This window comes from Rhipicephalus microplus, chromosome X (assembly GCF_043290135.1).
Source record: "Rhipicephalus microplus isolate Deutch F79 chromosome X, USDA_Rmic, whole genome shotgun sequence".
Classification (NCBI taxonomy): domain Eukaryota; kingdom Metazoa; phylum Arthropoda; class Arachnida; order Ixodida; family Ixodidae; genus Rhipicephalus; species Rhipicephalus microplus.
In genome coordinates, this window is record NC_134710.1 from 508036134 (window position 1) to 508053790 (window position 17657).

The 17657-nt window shown below is 42.6% G+C and overlaps 2 protein-coding genes across 20 annotated transcripts in view; one reads left to right on the forward strand and one right to left on the reverse strand.

Moving 5' to 3' along the window:
- Positions 1-9858, reverse strand: part of LOC119160731 (uncharacterized) — a 166925-nt gene extending 157067 nt beyond the window's left edge. Inside the window, exon 1 of one of the 2 annotated variants that reach the window (XM_075881119.1) lies at positions 9448-9858. In XM_075881119.1, the coding sequence (XP_075737234.1) occupies positions 9448-9801 (354 nt within the window). In that variant the 5' untranslated portion in view covers positions 9802-9858. The remainder of the gene's footprint in view (positions 1-9447) is intronic. The other variant, XM_075881120.1, reaches the window with a different exon arrangement.
- CAP (Cbl-associated protein) overlaps positions 1-17657 on the forward strand; it is a 1014121-nt gene that overhangs the window by 959932 nt on the left and 36532 nt on the right. For 15 of the 18 annotated variants that reach the window (XR_012887795.1, XM_075881103.1, XM_075881104.1 and 12 more), the window contains 3 exons: positions 4822-4879; positions 12523-12590; positions 14295-14476. Coding sequence is in view for 16 of the 18 variants with exons in the window: in XM_075881103.1 (XP_075737218.1) it covers positions 4822-4879; positions 12523-12590; positions 14295-14463 (295 nt within the window). In the remaining 2 variants the exon portion in view is untranslated. The remainder of the gene's footprint in view (positions 1-4821; positions 4880-12522; positions 12591-14294; positions 14477-17657) is intronic. The other 3 variants (XR_012887796.1, XM_075881099.1, XM_075881098.1) reach the window with 1 other exon arrangement.

Sequence of the window (17657 nt, forward strand, 5' to 3'; positions counted from 1 at the left end):
AGTGCCACTCACATATTGTGCAGGCTTGATTATGCTCCCTGTAAGTTCTCTGAATAACTTGAGACCGGAATTCACAGCGTTCGAGTTCTTTAGAAACACGAAAAAAAAAGACCCCCGTTCTTTGCAGTATTGGATAACCACTCTTGCAGCCTGGTACAAAACGGGTTGTGCCCCTCTTGTCTCGCTTCCACTTCATGTCCTCTGGTTGGTAACTTTCTTCGCACGTACAAGATGCACTTCAATCAGAGCAACAAAGTAAACGTACACTTATGGGAAGAAAAAGCCTATAGCCTGGGGAGCACCATTGAGAATCTTGCAAACATCAGCTACATTATAGCAGACAATCACGAAAAACACTGGCATCATTCAGTGATGGTCTTCTGCTCTTATTACCATCTGCAAATTTTATTTAATAATTTTAACAAACAAATATGTCTTTTTATTGCATAATGAAAACGTGCACAAAAAAAAATCTTTACCGTCTGCATTATTTGCAGACGACGCTCGACATAACCAGTGAAACCAGACAATTAGAAACATAGTGCCATGTGTTACTGTTTAGTTTCCTCGTGTTGCCTAGTACGTTGAAAACTTTGAAGCAGTCATGCTATATCGCATTTTGAGTTCAGGTACACATGTGGACTTCACTTCAAGTGAGTGATTGCGGCAGTGTTTACTGCCACAACTGCACTCTGTATGCAGGCACATTTAACTCTTCAAAGGAGTAGTGACATGAATTCGAGGCACCCCAAAAGATGAATTTTTCTTTGCCACGGTGTGCTCTATCAAAGTTCTCCGCACACCAAAGTCAGACAACATGTAGAAAATATTTTAGTTTGTCTTCAAAGTTCGCTGCTCAGCATGGTCAAGCCAGCCCCACCACAATGGACATTATCGTGACAAGTAAGCACAGTTCACTGGGTTTTAGAAAAATTTTGTCCTGTGTGCACTCTAAATCGCAGAAATCGCTCTCACAGTCTCTGGATGACAAGTCAGTCGTGTCTGTGAACCATGGGCGACTGACAGCAAGCTAGCTGTTGTGGTATATTGCAAGTTGGTCTTCCCGTGATGTCGGACCACTCTCGACACGTCACAGCAAAGCCACCCTCTCCATACCAAAAATGAAATTGTTTTTTTAAGGCAGAAGTAATTAAGATGTATTCAGTGACTTCCCAAGCACCATGGCACTCTTTTTAGGATTTCCAATACGTACCTGTGTTTTTATTCAAAGCAACAACCTGGGTAAGATTGAACAAAGCATACATGGTCGACCTGTTAAATTTCTTTCAAAATTTTATATATTCTTGCCTGGTCAGTGGAAAGAGCAGGTCTGTAATTGGTTTTGCTGTAAAAAATTTTTTCGAAACACAGTAAATTAATAATGACGAGGAAGTGGAGTGCCACGCTTACCTGCTCAGCTGTTTTTTTTTTTTTTCGAATTTGGGGATGAATTACACGAAATATATTAAAGCAACGTACCTCATATTTGTTTACCTAAATATATGTGTACTTGCACTTACGACCAAATATGTTTCGATTCACTGTGTAGTTTAAATTTTTTTCAATAAAAGTTATCAAATTTGAGCTAAAAATCACTTTTTGTCTAGTTTGCAGGCCTTTATTTCAAAAAGGGCAGATGAGGGAGCAGTGAAAATTTTGTATTACTTTCTTGGCATGCTTATTTGTGAAACTGCCAAAGCTTATATTAATAACAATTTTCAATCAAAAGACATAATCGTGCTAACTTCAAGAAAAGAGCATGCAAGGGAAACTTCTGACGACGATTAAAAATAAAACCCATTTTTGATAGTTGTTATACTTTCCCCACTTATTCTCCTGCACATCAGCTATCACAATAAATGAAAACACGTTGCATTATATGCTTTTACTTGCAGTTATGGCCCATCCAAAAATGCCCTTGCGTAAGGATAGGCAATGGTAGATCGGACTTCCTGCCTGCTTAGTATGGAATACAGACCTATACATCAGTTTATTATAGGGCAAGCACCACTAAAATAGCTTTCGACTGCACTGCGGCTGCCAATTTCATAAATTGCTGCATAAATTCAAATTTTGTACCGTGGTCTATTAGAAACCGTGGTGCCAAGAAACCAATAGTTCTATTAGAACTATTAGAAACCATGGTGCCCCACAGGTCGCATCATCGCGAAAGCGACCACATTGCTCCCATCGGTTTCTGCCGCAGACTGCACACTAATCTATTCCAGTAGACCATAGCACACTTACCGACACATGGGCCATGCTTTCTTCTCTTGACACTCTTGACAGCATGGTTTCTAATAGTTCTGGCGTCGATGACTCTATTTGCGTCAATGAGTATGTGCATGAAGAGTTTAACGATGTGAGCAAAACGAATACAATCAATCCCGGATATATCGAACTCGAAAGAGATCACTAAATAGTTCAATATATCGAGAATTTGAAATACAAAATATGCATATTTAAGACATAAGTTGAAGAATTTCAGGCCTCTGAAATTGTTACAAGAGCTAAGATAACGATTCGCTCAAAAACAAGGTGCAAACTGCAGGTTGCCATACTTTATTTAGTCCGTAAGCTTGTCTTGCTTCTTGCGCGCTATCAAGTTCCAGTCATCCTTAATATCATTGCAGCTTTTCAAATAAGTGAACTTAGCACCTTCGGTCACAACGTTGGTTGATGCAGAACGCCGATGCAAGCTTTATAGCGCGGCCAAAGCTTGGTTAGCAGCGGCAGCGAAGGCATTTGCATATTCATCATACACGCACGAGTACACTTACGCGGCACCGGCAGCCAAAATCTCAGCATCGATGCAGTCAGAAACAGCAACATCGTCATCTGTACCGGTGAAGTTGCTGCTGTCCGAGATGGTGCCCGGAAATGCTGATAAATCGCAGAATTCACTGAGGCACTGTGCGCCGTTGTTAGCGGTCATGACGCCCTCGAAGTCATCACCTGGCCCGCAAGGAACATTTACAACAGTGTTTTACTTGACGTCGCTCCAAGCGCCAGTTATAATTTTTTCGCTACGTGCGGGTCAACATTTCGTTTAGCTCCCGAATGAGGATTTATCAGGAACGAGGCGAGAAGTGCACAAAACCACAAGGCGCAAAAGACGCAACGCCGAGTTCATCAGAGTTCTCACCATCAAGATGTTGGTGATATTGATGTCACTATAGCTTTGTAGCTGGCAACCGCTGCTTTTAGCGGCTTTGATGCGGAAAAATTAAAAAAGGGTAGCCTTCGAGACACATGTTTTGAAGCCGTCAACACTAAAAATATGTGACAAGGTAGCACATTTCGAAGGCCATGCTTTTCAGAATTGCATGCCATTGTGCGCAAACAACAAGAAAGGGAATGCGAACCACATGCGAACATTGCACTGAGATCACCGAGTCACTTCCCATTCTCATTTCGGTGCACTCGGCAATCGGTCTTTTGGAAAACATTGTTTGTGTGCGAAGACCTGCAGATCGTGCCTCAATTGTACAGATGTAGCAAGTGCCGCACACCGAACCAGATCAGCACGATGGAATAACACCCGTTTTTTTCGTCGCCTGCGTGCGAGAAAGGGTCGGAACTTGTTAGAACGCGGCTTAAAATTGATCAACATTTGCTAGGAAAAATGCACTTTCTGGGCTTCGGCGTGGCGCAGCGTTTCTTATAGCGGATGTCCCGCTGTGCGGGAGTTAGATATACAGATCAGCACGATGGAATAACACCCGTTTTTTTCGTCGCCTGCGTGCGAGAAAGGGTCGGAACTTGTTAGAACGCGGCTTAAAATTAATCAACATTTGCTAGGAAAAATGCACTTTCTGGGCTTCGGCGTGGCGCAGCGTTTCTTGTAGCGGATGTCCCGCTGTGCGGGAGTTAGATATACGGTTGCACCGGTCCCATACTTTTGCATGGGAAGTTCAAGGACATTTTTCAACTGTTCGATACAGCCAATAATTCGATATGTCCGAGTTTGATATATGCGGGATTGTATGTAATGCTGAGGACCAGGGTGCAAGCCACAAGGAGAATCCTTCCAACCGGGCATGTTTCACACAATTATTTCAGACATTCTAAACACACAATCGTGTTGCAGTACACCTCTTGCTGCACAGCAAAGAAAGAAACTTTTAACGATAAACATTCTTTTTTTTTTCTGTTCATGTTCTTGCTTGTGTTATTTAGCGATAAAGAAATTCTCGCTGTCATGAAATTTTCTTATTTCTCTGCCAATTTTGTTACTGCGGGGTTCGACTTTGTTCATTTCTCTTCTAAGTTAGTTCGAATAGGTGCTGTTCAGCGGGATCGGGAAGAACCTCTTGCTGCACAGCAAAGAAAAAAACTTTTAACAATAAACATTCTTTTTTTTTCTGTTCATGTTCTTGCTTGTGTTATTTAGCGATAAAGAAATTTTCGCTGTCATGAAATTTTCTTATTTCTCTGCCAATTTTGTTACTGCGGGGTTCGACTTTGTTCATTTCTCTTCTAAGTTAGTTCGAATAGGTGCTGTTCAGCGGGATCGGGAAGAAATGTATGGTCTTTCTGTTCTAATGTGGATGTAGATGTAAAAAACTAGTTTAAACTTGCTCTGCCACACTGAGGTTTTCAAAGCAGGAACTGCCATTTATAATTAAAAAGTTGACAGAACATAACGAGTGTTTAAACATTCTGCACCGCTCTTACATTAGCTGTGATATTTCTATTAATTCCAAGCAACTATGTAAAACTCCTCTAATGGTCCTTTATTGAATCAGCATTTTTAAATATACCAGTACAAGTGAAGGCTTATGCAACGTTTTTTGCCTACTCTTATCCCATTGCGACTAGCGGCCCCATTGTGAGTGATGGCCGGCCCGACAGGAATCCAGCCAGATACAGCCCACAGGTGAGGCCCTTTGCCATCTACACTCGTTCAAGTGTTTGAGTGTCTTTATGCCTCACCCCTATTGTGCTAACTTGAGAAGAATGAAGATCTGCAACAAAATGAAGTTTGAATGATAATTGATGGTAGCACAGACAAAGGACATGGACAAAAGAAGGCACATTGTCTGCGCTACCATCCATTATCATGCAACCATACCGACAAGCCCAAATCACCACCCTCGACGAAGTTGGAATGGTCTTACGCAATTCTGCAAGTCAAGTTTAGCCCGTGACTTCAGGAGAAACTGCTTGAACAATTAGTAATTTTCTATTGAGTTGTTGGCTACAGTGCACCAAAGTTACTCTGGCAAGAAGTCTGTCTCTTATAGATCAGCTGTGTCCACATGCTCTGGATGTTTAATAACTTGTTTATTTGCCAGGTATCTATGGGTTCAAGACCAAGCAAAAGGGCAAAATGTTTTTTTTATTCTCGGGTTGTTTGAGCACTTCAAATATTCAAATTAATATTATGGGACCAGAGTTTGTCCTAATTAGAAATTTCCAAGATTCTTAAAAATGTTCTAAACTTATGACTGCACATATTCTATCACATGTAAACCACCTGAAAAGGTAGTGTTCCTTTGAAATGGCAATACTGTGCCGTAAACCACCTATTCTTTATTCTTTATTTATTCTTTATTCAAAGGTTACCCCACATTGCCCAAAGGCATTACAGCAGGGTGGTTACAGAAACGACATAAACAATTCTTCATTTTTACAGCACACTTGCATGGCAGACAATTCATTCCACTCTTTCACAGTTCTAACAAAAAATGAATTCGCGGACAGGGGGTTACAGAGACGACATAAACAATTCTTCGTTCTTACAGCACACTTGCATGGCAGACAATCTATTCCACTCTTGAACGGTTCTAACAAAAAATGAATTCGCGAACAGGTTCGTTTGGGTGCGTAATTCTCTTATTTTAAAAACATGGTCAGTTCTAGATGAACGGTAATGAGGTTTCTTAAAGTATTTTTCTTTATCTATTCCTGTTTTATCATTATAAATCTGAAAAAAGAACTTCAGTCGCAGCTTTTGCCGACGCGAGGAAAGCAGTTCCCACCCAAGCTCATTTTTCATCTGAGTGCAGCGCTCCCCTCTCTTGTACCGTCCCAAAACGAACCTGGCCGCCCAATTTTGAATTTTTCCAATTTTATCAATCAATATGGCTTGCGAAGGATCCCATACGGCACAAGCGTATTCCAGTATAGGCCGTATGCATGTTAAATAGACTGTCTTTTTTAAGTTCAGTTCCGAAGTTTTTAAATTACGTTGGATAAAGTTTAGCGTCTTTCTAGCTTTACAAACCACATCATCTACATGCGCATTCCACGAGCAGTCGGATGACAAGACTACCCCTAGATAGTTATAACTATCTGCTCTTTTTAGACGTTCATTGTTTAAAGTATACTCTGTTTCCATAGGTTTCCGCTTTTTTGTAAAAGAGACATGGACACACTTTTCATTATTTGGGTTCCTTTTCCACGTAGAGCAACAATTTTGAACACGTTCCAAATCAGTTTGCAGTTGGGTAAGGTCTCCGTCATTCTTTACTTGTCTATACACAACACAATCGTCTGCAAACAATCTAATATGTGATGAAATACCTGCTGAAATATCATTTATGTAACTAAAAATAAAAGTGGCCCTGAAACTCAACCCTGTGGAACTCCCGATGTCACATCAACATAATCAGAGCTTTTGCCGTTTAAGATGACGCATTGCCGGCGCTGGCACAAATAATTTTCAATTCAATTTAGGACAGCAGAATCTATATTTAGTCGTTTAAGTTTTTTGCAAAGGAGTGAATGTGTTACCGTGTCGAATGCCTTGCAGAAATCTAAGAAGATGCAGTCAGTTTGCCCTCCTGAATCAATGGTGGATACCAGATCATGATAAAATTCAACTAGTTGTGTGGTGCACGACAACCCCTTTCGGAACCCATGTTGAACACTAGTTAATAGTATATTGTTTTCAGTGAGGTGTTTCATTATTCCAGAGTAGAGAATGTGTTTCATTACCTTGCACACTATTGATGTTGAAGAGATTGGCCTGTAATTCCCGGCATCCTTTTTCGATCCCCCCTTGTGGATTGGAACAACACGGGCAGTTTTCCAATCAACTGGTAGGAGGCCTGATTTCAAAGATTGTTTATAAGTTATGTGCAAGTAAAGAGAGATTGGTTCGGCGCACCGTCTCAGAATACGCGGAGAAATCGCATCTGGGCCAGTTGCTTTCGTTTTGTCTGTTTGCTTTAATAGCTTTTCAATGCCACTTACGCTGAACTCGATTGGGTTCATTGAAGGTATGCTACTGGCGTCGACCGAATAGGCAAAGTCCTGTATTGGCAAAAAGATAGATTTAAAATAGTTGTTCAAACAATTTGCCTTCTCTTCATCATCTGCGATAGTTTTGTTATTATAAACAATTTCATTTATACCGACTCTCTCAGAACCGCAACTCTTGATATATTGCCAGAAATGCTTATGATTTGCTCTCAGCGTGTCATTCAATTTTTTAAAATAGACGCCTTTGGCATTTTTCATACCTTTTTTACATTCTTGCGCAATCTGAAATAACTTTTGATAGTGGCTAGTCCGTTTAGTTCGTTTGAATTTAGCGAATAACCGCTTTCTATTATTGATTAGCCGCAACAGACAAGACGTCATCCACGGCTTTCTTCGTTTTTTCATTTTGGAGGAATTTGCGCTTGGCACATGTGCCTCAACGAGTTCAAGTAGCTTATTTTTGAACAGACACCACAATTCATGCACATCCTTATCATCTGCCGGGCATTCAAAGACTGGTAGATAACTATACAACTTTTCATTTATGCTAGAATAATCGCCTCGGTCAAAGAAGAATACTCTTCTATTCCCGCTGTGCTTCACGCGATGAATTTCATATTTATAGATGCGACTACAGCGTGGTGGTCACTTAATCCCGGAATAACAGTTGTTGAGTTTGCAAGGTTTGGCAAGTTGCAAAACAATAAGTCTAAAATACTATTTTCACGGGTTGGCTCGGTTATATATTGTAACAGACCGTGGGTATCAATAATGCTCTTCATGTTCATGCTAACCTGACTACATTTCTGGAATACACATTTTGGTATACCAGACCTTCACTCCAGTGAAGGTCTGGGAAATTGAAGTCACCACCTACCAACATAACCTGACCTGAAACCTCAGAGATAACTTCGCTGAAAGCATGTAGTGGCGCCACGTCAGAGTTCGGTGGCCAATACACCACCCCGGCAGTAAGTGAAAAACGACAAGATAAATGCACTTTACACAACACAGCTTCCACCGCATTATGGCTGATAGCAAGGGCAGATGAGCGTAAATCAGATCGGACAAGCAAAAAAATGCCGCCACCACGACTCGGCCTATCTTTTCGATAGACAATAAAGATCTCTGGAAAAACTTTACTGTCGCTGATAGAAGGATTCAACCAAGATTCCGTGCCGAATACTATATCCGCCTTTACAGACTCTATTAAGGCCGCAAGTTCATCCGCTTTGTTACTCACGCTACGGCAATTCACAACTAGAGCAACCAGGTCGACATGAGGTGTTACCTTAAATTGGGCACTACGTCAAGGTTTTGTAACAGGAACAACTTCTTCCTTTTCTTTGTCCCACTTATAAACCCTGCCGTTTATAATAGGCTTATCATGACTTAACTTTGCTTTGTTATTTATATCTTCCTTTTTAGCTTTCGCATATTCCCACAGGCGCTTGCGCATTCTACGTGTCTCAGGCGAATAATCCTGAGCAACGCTGAAATTGGTCCCTTTAAATCTTTTGGCGTTTAGTAGAACGTCTTGTTTTTCTTTGTAACAGGAGAAATTTACAATAATTGGTCGCTTAGCCTTTCCAGTGAAACGTCCAATCCGGTGCGCTCTTTCAACCGACTTCAACTGTATTCCCAAGTTATCTTCACAAATCCGCTGAATTAATTTTTCTGACTGGTCCGAATTTTTAGACCTGTCAGTGTCGTCCACCCCATAGAAGACTAAATTTTGTCTCCGGCTTCTGTCCTCTATTTCGACCGACTTCCCCTGTAACTCATTAACTTGTTTCAGAAGGCCCTTGATTATATCTGCCAGCCTCGATACCAATTCACTGACGCCCTCTAGATGTTCCTGCGTGATAGCCAGGTTTTTACTTATTTCTGTTATCATGGTTTCGTGCTTTGCGAATTCAGTTTCAGTTGCGTCTAACTTATTCATTATCGCCGCCTGACCATTTGGCAGACTTCTCAGGCAATCTATTTGTGCAGCATCATCGTGACTTGACAAGTTTACCTGGACAATACCATCAGGACCGGGGTTTAGTTCCACGTCTCTAGCAAAGAGCAACAGCAAGATCAAATACAGCTCACTATTAGAAAAAAAGGCGAAAGCGCCTTTTGGACACCTCGCCCGGACATGTTTATCATTCACAGGAGCAGCAAACACCATCGTGGGAGGAGCCGGCAATACAACATGTTTGTTCGACTGTGAATGGAATAGTAGAGACTAACCTGCACAAACAAGAGTGATGTCAGCTGCATGTCGGCAAGCGTGCCGGCTCCAAATCCCACGAATGCGTAGTGCTGCTCGCTTATGTAGCCTTGTCCTTTGTCACGTGGTTCATTCCGTGCATAGTTGGTCGTTCGCCCGTCGCTGTCAGCGTCGCCATCCTCGGAAAATCTGCCGTGTGCGATCACCGGCAGTGCAAATGCACCACCGCATGCTGATGTGGCCCACGCGAACACCGATGTGGGCGACGACACAGGCATGGGCAGAAACGACATCTCTTCGCCTACAGCACCATTCAGGATCGTTGACCAAAGGGAAGCAAAAATCTGCACAAACAAGAGCGATGTTAGCTGCATGTCGGCAAGCGTGCCGGCTCTAAATACAGAGAAAGTATGCACTGCCACGAAGTCATACTTCAGGGTTAAGTGCTGCACCTCATTAAACTTTATTTTTAAGCTTGCAAGTGTGTTATACGACTTTATATGTGCTATGTGTGGCAAATGTTCAAATGTAATAAATTTACCACTTATAGACCTTATGCAAAATCTGCTGTCATTTATCAGCCGCCATGTACATTTCTGCAATGTTGAAGGCTACCGTAATTACTCGAATCTAACGCGGACCTTTTTTCCGGTTAAGCGAGTTCATAAATCGCATGCGCGTTAGAATCGAGTACGAACAAAAAAATTACGGTCAATCTATTGCCATCGCAAATCCAAAATGGCCGCCCCCTACGTGCGTCGGCATGGTACGTCGACTATTTCTGCCTATGTGTTTACCATGTGCGGCACTTCGTACGTGTGCTGAGGAGTTCGTCATCTAGTAGTGCATTAGCATCGACGACGTGGAAGGGCCGACTCCAAAAACTCGAGTGCACCACGATGCCGCTTTTAAAAGAAAAGTCATCGCGTGTGCAGAAACGGACGGAAATCGGGCCGCATCGCGGTCCTTCTCGAAACGTGCGTGCGGGACCGGCGGAAACAAAAGCAGAAGATTGTCGACAGCAAAGCTTCACGCAAAGGCTTCAGTGAACCACAGCAGGGTCGGTTTCCGCAAATTGAAGAGCTGCTCCGCGAGTATGTGCTTGAGGAGCGAGCGGCCCATGACGGCAGAACTGCTCCAAGTGCGGGCTATGCAATTAGTCTTAGAAAAAAGTCTAATGCGGAGCCTGTTTAAAGCGAGCAGGTGCTGGCTAATTAACTATATGAAGAGGAAAGGCTCTTCCCTCCGAAGGGGAACATGCATATGCGAAAACTTTTGCGGAGAAGTACGATGAAAAGCTTTACAGTTTTCAGAGGTTCGTCCTAAACTTGCGGCGCAACAACGGCTACCTGCTTGGGCAAATCTGGAATGCCGATCAGACGCCTCTTTACTTCGACATGCCTGGCACCACAACTGTCGAGAAGAAGGGGGCGAAGCAAGTTCGCGTGCTGACATCGGTCCACGGTAAAACTACAGTGACGGCAATGCTCTGTTACACGTCAGATGGGCACAAGCTTCGCCCGTACCTCATATTTAAATGGAAGACGCTCCCGAAAGGAGTCGTTTTTTCGAGTGGTGTGATCGTGCGGGCCAGCAAAAAAAAAAAAAAAAAAATGGGTGCGCGTTGCAATCGATGTCTTACGTTTTTTTTTTTTTTTTTCGCGGTGGAAATCGGGTACGCGTTACAATCGAGGGCGCGGTAGAATCGAGTAAATACGGTAAGTGCGCTCTGCATGAGCGCACATGGATCGTACGACCGACGTGTGGCGGCTTATAGAAACGGCAATGCCGACATATTTCTGTGTGCCAAGCTGTTGAGATTGAGGAGATCGGGATGCTGAAAAAAAAAAAAAAAAGATTAGCCAGAAACTAACCTCAGTGTTATTTTCTTGTGGCCGACAAGAAGTGCCAGATCATTCCATTACTCTGGCTACTGCTTACGACTAACACCATGTTTACGTTCATTCTTAATAGATGCGATGGCTAACCTCCCTCTCTTTCCTCCTTCAATCTTCTTCCTCCTCAATAGATGCGATATGTGACAGCATCAGCATGCACTAGACAGCACTCTTTTGTGTGACGCTGATAGTTTTCAAGCTGTGTGCTTGGAGGCACAAACAAACTGACTTAGTGTACGAGCTTCAAAGCTGCATCTTTGCTACTCATGCATGCCTATGCTGCTGTTGACACCATTACTATGCTAATTACATTGCGATAACAATTAGATGATGGACAGGTAGCTCATGCACGTCATCGATTCTCAGTGAATGGACTGATTGTAATGAAGTGTTGTTGTTTGTACTCTGTTTTTCATTGTGGAGTTTAACAAGGTAGCGTTGGGGAGAATGCTTCGCGAGAATTAGTTGCCTATATTTCAAGCATTTGATGTGCTATGACTGCCAAATTCAGAGAGGTAGTTTGTATGGCGGGAACCCCTTACTACCTTTTCTTCACTTTTCGTCTTAATCTACGCCCCGGGAAGACCATGTAAAAAGTTTTCCCAGAAGCTTAGTCCCCTTCAGAAAGATCCTGTATCCACCCTTGTGTGTTATGAAATTAACAGATGCTTGTGTGCGGCACTTTCCCAGTGCAACTGAAAAAAAAATGCTTTTCTGGCAAATGAAGTACACATTCAACTGCGGGTACTAATATGGCTTCGCAAGCATTCAGTCGGCAACACAAAACTGTCTTGCTGCAACGACTTGAAATTGTAAGGTGCCAGTAAGCCTGGAAAGCACAGTGAAGCAAATTGGAATATTTGTGATACCCTTTCGTGCCAGTACATGACATGGAGCAATTTATTTGAATGTTTAAGGCAGCATCAAAAGCTAAAATTACAGAAAGAAGATGAAAGCAATGTTTTGGTTTTGAGTGGCTACTGCGTGTGTGCTGTGTTCAAAGTAAGCCACCGTTAACTGAGAATGTCTATATTGCACAATATGTGTGACATGCATATAAAAAATATTGTCATTATCAGTACCTATGAATGTTAATGTTCACAGGTAGACAGGTCCACTCTGCCTTGACTTTATAGAAAAGTATGGCATTGGAACTGAATATGCTGCATGAGTAAGATCATACGGCTTTCGTTTCAGAGTCTTCACAAGGAAAGCCCCTTGATGACCTCGAGTGTGTTACACGTGGACAGCTGCGAGCCTATATCGTAAGCATCAACCTGTCTCGATTGGAAAGCTACTCGCCTGCTTGCTTCACAACGTGTTGTTACACCTGTTTCGAAGGCCTAATTTGAAGATAGTTATAGCTTGAGAAAAGAACGACGACAAAGAGACAAGAAGGACACGAAGAACACGAGCGCTCATATCCTTCGTGCCATTCTTGTCTTTTTGTCGTCGTTCTGTTCTCACGCTATAACTATCGTCATGTCCATTAGTTGCTCATGGCCATTAGTTGCTCTAAACTAATGGAACATGTGATCTAGTCTAACACCGTCAAGTTCTTAAACCGCCACAACTTCTTTCATTATAGTCAACATGGGTTTCGCTCAGGATTATCCTGCGACACACAACTTGCTTCATTCTACAATGACATCAGTTCTAGCGTTGACCTAAATATACCCACCGATGCCCTCTTTCTAGACTTTGAAAAAGCATTTGACAAAGTTCCGCATAAACGGCTACTCCTCAAGCTTTTTTGCTTAAACATTAATACATCGACGTTCAACTGGATTCGTAGTTTTCTGACTAATCGGCAACAATTTGTGTACGCTAACAACCATTCATCTAACCATCTTCCCGTAATCTCTGGCGTCCCACAGGGCACAGTACTCGGACCCCTACTTTTTTTAATTTATATAAATGACCTCCCAGCTAACATTTCATCAAATATTCGCCTGTTTGCAGATGATTGCGTCGTGTACCGTCCAATAAAAAAAAACCCTACCGATATTGCTATACTTCAAGACGAGCTTAACCTTATTGAATCCTGGTGTAACGACTGGCTAATGTCTTTAAACGTAAATAAGACATCGCTAATATCATTTCACCGTAGGCAACATTATCAGCAAGCGACTTACACCATTTCAGGCTCTACAATCTTAACAGCAGAATCCTATAAATACCTCGGCGTAACATTCTCAAGCAACCTCACCTGGTCCACTCACGTTAACAACGTAGCATCCTCCGCTAATCGTGCGCTGGGTTTTCATCGTAGGAATTTAAAACTTGCTCCCTCATCAGTTAAGTTGTTAGCTTACACCACATTTGTTCGCCCTAAATTAGAGTACGCATGCTCGGTTTGGGACCCTCATCAATCTAATCTATCTAACCTTCTCGAATCTGTACAAAATCGCGCAGCCAGGTTCATCTACTCCGTGTACTCTTATCATTCCAGCGTTTCCGAACTTAAAACTCGTGGCCACCTCAACAACCTAGAATCACGTCGTCATATATATCGGCTCTGTCTTTTTCACAATTTTTATCACGCTCCTTTCAACGTTCCAGCCATCTTGCCTGCTCACCGATTATCCAGCCGTACAAACCATCCCCGAGCCGTTTATCCACCGCCAGCACAAACTACTGCCCACCTCCGCTCCTTTTTTGTTGCAACCGCCCGGGACTGGAACAACTTGCCTGCCTTCGCCATGCACCACTCCGACCCACATGTATTCAAGACCGTGATTGAATCGTTAATATGTTGCTAATTATGCCCATCCCTCTTGTAATACCCCGACTGGGGCCTTTGAGGTATACTAAATAAATAAATAAATACCAACTAGCCCAAGCTGCCACACCTGATTTAAAGCTCCAGGGAAGCATGACTCGTTTCATTTTGAAGAAAAAATTTGTCTCACATGCCATCATCTGATAGCGGAAACTTACTGGCTGCGTGCATTGTCTGTGTGGAGCAGGTACCGTGTGCTGTACAGCTACAGGCCGCAGCACGAGGATGAGCTGGAGCTTCAGGAGGGTGACACGGTGCTGGTAATGGAGAAGTGTGACGATGGCTGGTACCTGGGCAGCTCTCTGCGCACTGGCCGCTTCGGCACCTTTCCAGGCAACTACGTCGAAAGGATATAAGGTGTCTATCTCTGTAAGCAGTCATTCACTTCAAATTCACAGATGTGTTAATTTGTGAATGTGCATTTAGTATAGTGCAACCTTGTTGATACTTTTCTGAAAAAAATAAAGTGTATGGTCTGAATCCAGTAAACAGTGAAGCTGATTAGCCTATTTGTTGGTGCAGTTTAAAAAAAGAGCATTTATTTCTGAAAAAAAAAAACAATACATTTTTGTATTTTTAGCAGCCAGATATAAGCTAGCTACACTCAAACCTCAATTTAACAAACCCTGGTATAACAAAGTATTAGTTATAACTAAGTAAATTAAGAATAATCTACCAATAGATATAGTGTTAAAAATTCACCCTTATAACAAATTTTTGGATATAACACATATTTTGGTGTAACATGCAACATTGTTATAATAAGGTTTGAGTGTAGTACCAGTGCAGCACGGACGCAACTTTGTTTTCGTGTGTTGGGATATCTCGAGGCACCTGAAGAAGCCCAAAGATTCGACAATCGAATGTCGGGACAGTCAGCACAAATGTAAACAAACGCTGTCATTGTAGAAATAAATGAAACTGCCTCGTGCGAGTGTCAGTACTTTCTGCATTGCCCACTTGGAAATATAAGACCATGTTTTCCAAAGAGCCAGAGTAGTATCTTCGAGCATATGCAACCGGGATATGGTAACATATGTTCAATAAATCACGTGGGATTAGGCTCCATCGATGAATCGAACTACCACGCTGCTACCGGCTTGACAAATCTATTCTGTCCAGGGGCTGTGATTGTCACCGTATAACATGATGCGAAAGTGATGTCTCAAAAAAGCAACAGCTGCTCGCAAGTATCCCGTACTACGTCGCACACACATGCTAACAGTGTTCTTTCTCTTGACACATGTGGCAATATGTTCGCCGCCTTTTGTTCTCGCATCCTCTCTTGCGGCGTAACAGCGTTTAGAAGATAATGCCAAGCTTAAAAGCACCCTAAGGTGAAGTCCCCGAATGCCCTTATTGCAATCCGTGGAGTCCTTGCAAAGATGGCGACGAGTGCGCATAGTCACTTTTTGGTGTCTGATAGCCAGAAACCTTTCAGAATTCTTCTGGAACAAAATTGGCATGGCCACAGAAGAAGGAAAGAACTGCCAGAGTGCTGTTAGTCTCGGGTGACGTGAGGGCAGGCAGCACTAGAATTTAGCATAACTGTTGAGTTAGAAAAAACTTAATGCAGTCTTAAAGTGCGCTGTGCAAAGCAAATCCGAAAATGGACCACGCTGTGGTAGATAAGGGTGGAGGAAATGGCGTCTTATTGACCATACCGCACAATGGCAGCATTGTTATGGTTATGTGGTGAGGCATGTTCTGCAGCCGCAGTGGCATGTGCACCACGTGCGCTTTCGTAAGTCTCATAGCGAACTGTGGCTGACTCGAGAAGTTCGACAAGTTCATTCTTTTTGTCGCACTATTTTGCTGCATTGATGTGGCAAAAACATAGACGACATCTATATTTTTGGTGCAACAATAGCTGGGAGAACATGCTGCAGTGTTCTTCCAGCCATTGTTGTAGCCTTGGGGCCTGAACATAAGTGTGGAACGAGTACGTACATATCTGCATACCGTGCTGTGGATCAGTGAAATGGCAGAATGAATTACCGCTGTGCTGCAAAAAAGACACTTTTCTTTAAGATATTTTTTGAAGCTGTTTGTTTTGATGACCAGCAGGGACCACCTACCTTTGGGTCGATTTATGTCTGGCAGAGAGCTGTCACAGTAGCTGAAAGAGCAATCGAGGGATTCGTAGAAGGCATGAAAGGGACGGTTGAGTAGCTCGGAGAAGGATATAAGCACAGCGAAGAAGCCACCAGCGCTTCACAAGTACACGAGAGGGGGCTTTCTGCATACCTGTTAGGAGTTTTTGGTTGCGGGACGCATTGTACAACTGCACTTTGCCATGGTGCTGGACATTGTTGCCAAATAATCCTATTTCCCGAGAGCTTATTAACCGGAACATGTTAATACATAGCTATATAAGGTTATTTTTAGCTTTCACTATTGCGTGCCTAGAAGATGCCAAATCGTACTAACCGGGAGCATATCAACAAGGCTCTACCGTATTCGAATACAGGTTGGCTTTTTTTTTTTTTTGTCCAGAAATGTCACTTAGTTGTCAGCCTATATTTAGGATAGAAGCTACCAAGAGTGGCAAGCCGAAGGGAGAGACAGTGTGGGGACTGCCCTTCTTCTAGCAGTGCCAACTACAATGTATATCCAAATACACTCAAATCTCAATATAATGAACCTGGATGTAACAAAATATTAGTTATAATAAATGAAAAAATTTTACAATAGATATAGTGTTAGAGTAAACCTTTATAACAAATTTTCGGATATAACTACCATATTTACTTGCATAATGAATGCACTTTTTTTTTTCTAGAAAAATCTGAGGAAAGTTGGGGGGTGCGTTTATTATGTGGGGTAAACTTTATGAAAACTTTTTCAGTAGCGAAAAATGCTGTAATGCAAAAAAAGTTAGGTCGCTTAGCCTTTCGCAATCGACATATCCATACACTGTTTCAAAACAGCTTCTTTGTTGCACTTTACTCATTTTCGGTGGTTGATGGCACTATCTTCTGCAAGCTGTCCTCGTTCTGCCCATGCACGGCATAAAAGCGTTTTGCGGCTATCTTTTCTCGCAATCGTTTTACTGCAACAGTGGTATCTACTGTGATCTCTAGTGGCGCCCAAAAGCATGCGCTACGACGCACTTTGCCAACTTCGCGGCAACCTCGTACGACGACCCTGACAATGTTATTAACATTGTAGCAAGTAACCGACATAGCAGAAAGCTACCCCCAAAGCATCAAAACAAACCGCCGATAACAAGATTAATCACAAAATACGGCTGCCACCTCGCTTTTACTTGAGGAGTTCCTGTACTCGTGGATAACAAGCAAAGTGAGAATCGGGGGTGCTATCATGTTGAGGAAATCATCACAATCTTTTCTAGACGACAAGTAATTCTTTCTGGTTTTCCAGAAACCTGCGACGCGATAAGGACGAATGACCCTTTACGACAGCAAATCCTGCCGTCGTCGCTTGAAAATTGCATGCACGTGGTTGGGCTTTAAAGTTTCGTAATCGCAGAAAGCGACTGTCAGTTGGCGTGGGCAGTTTCATGACCTTCGTTCGCCGTGTGCTTATC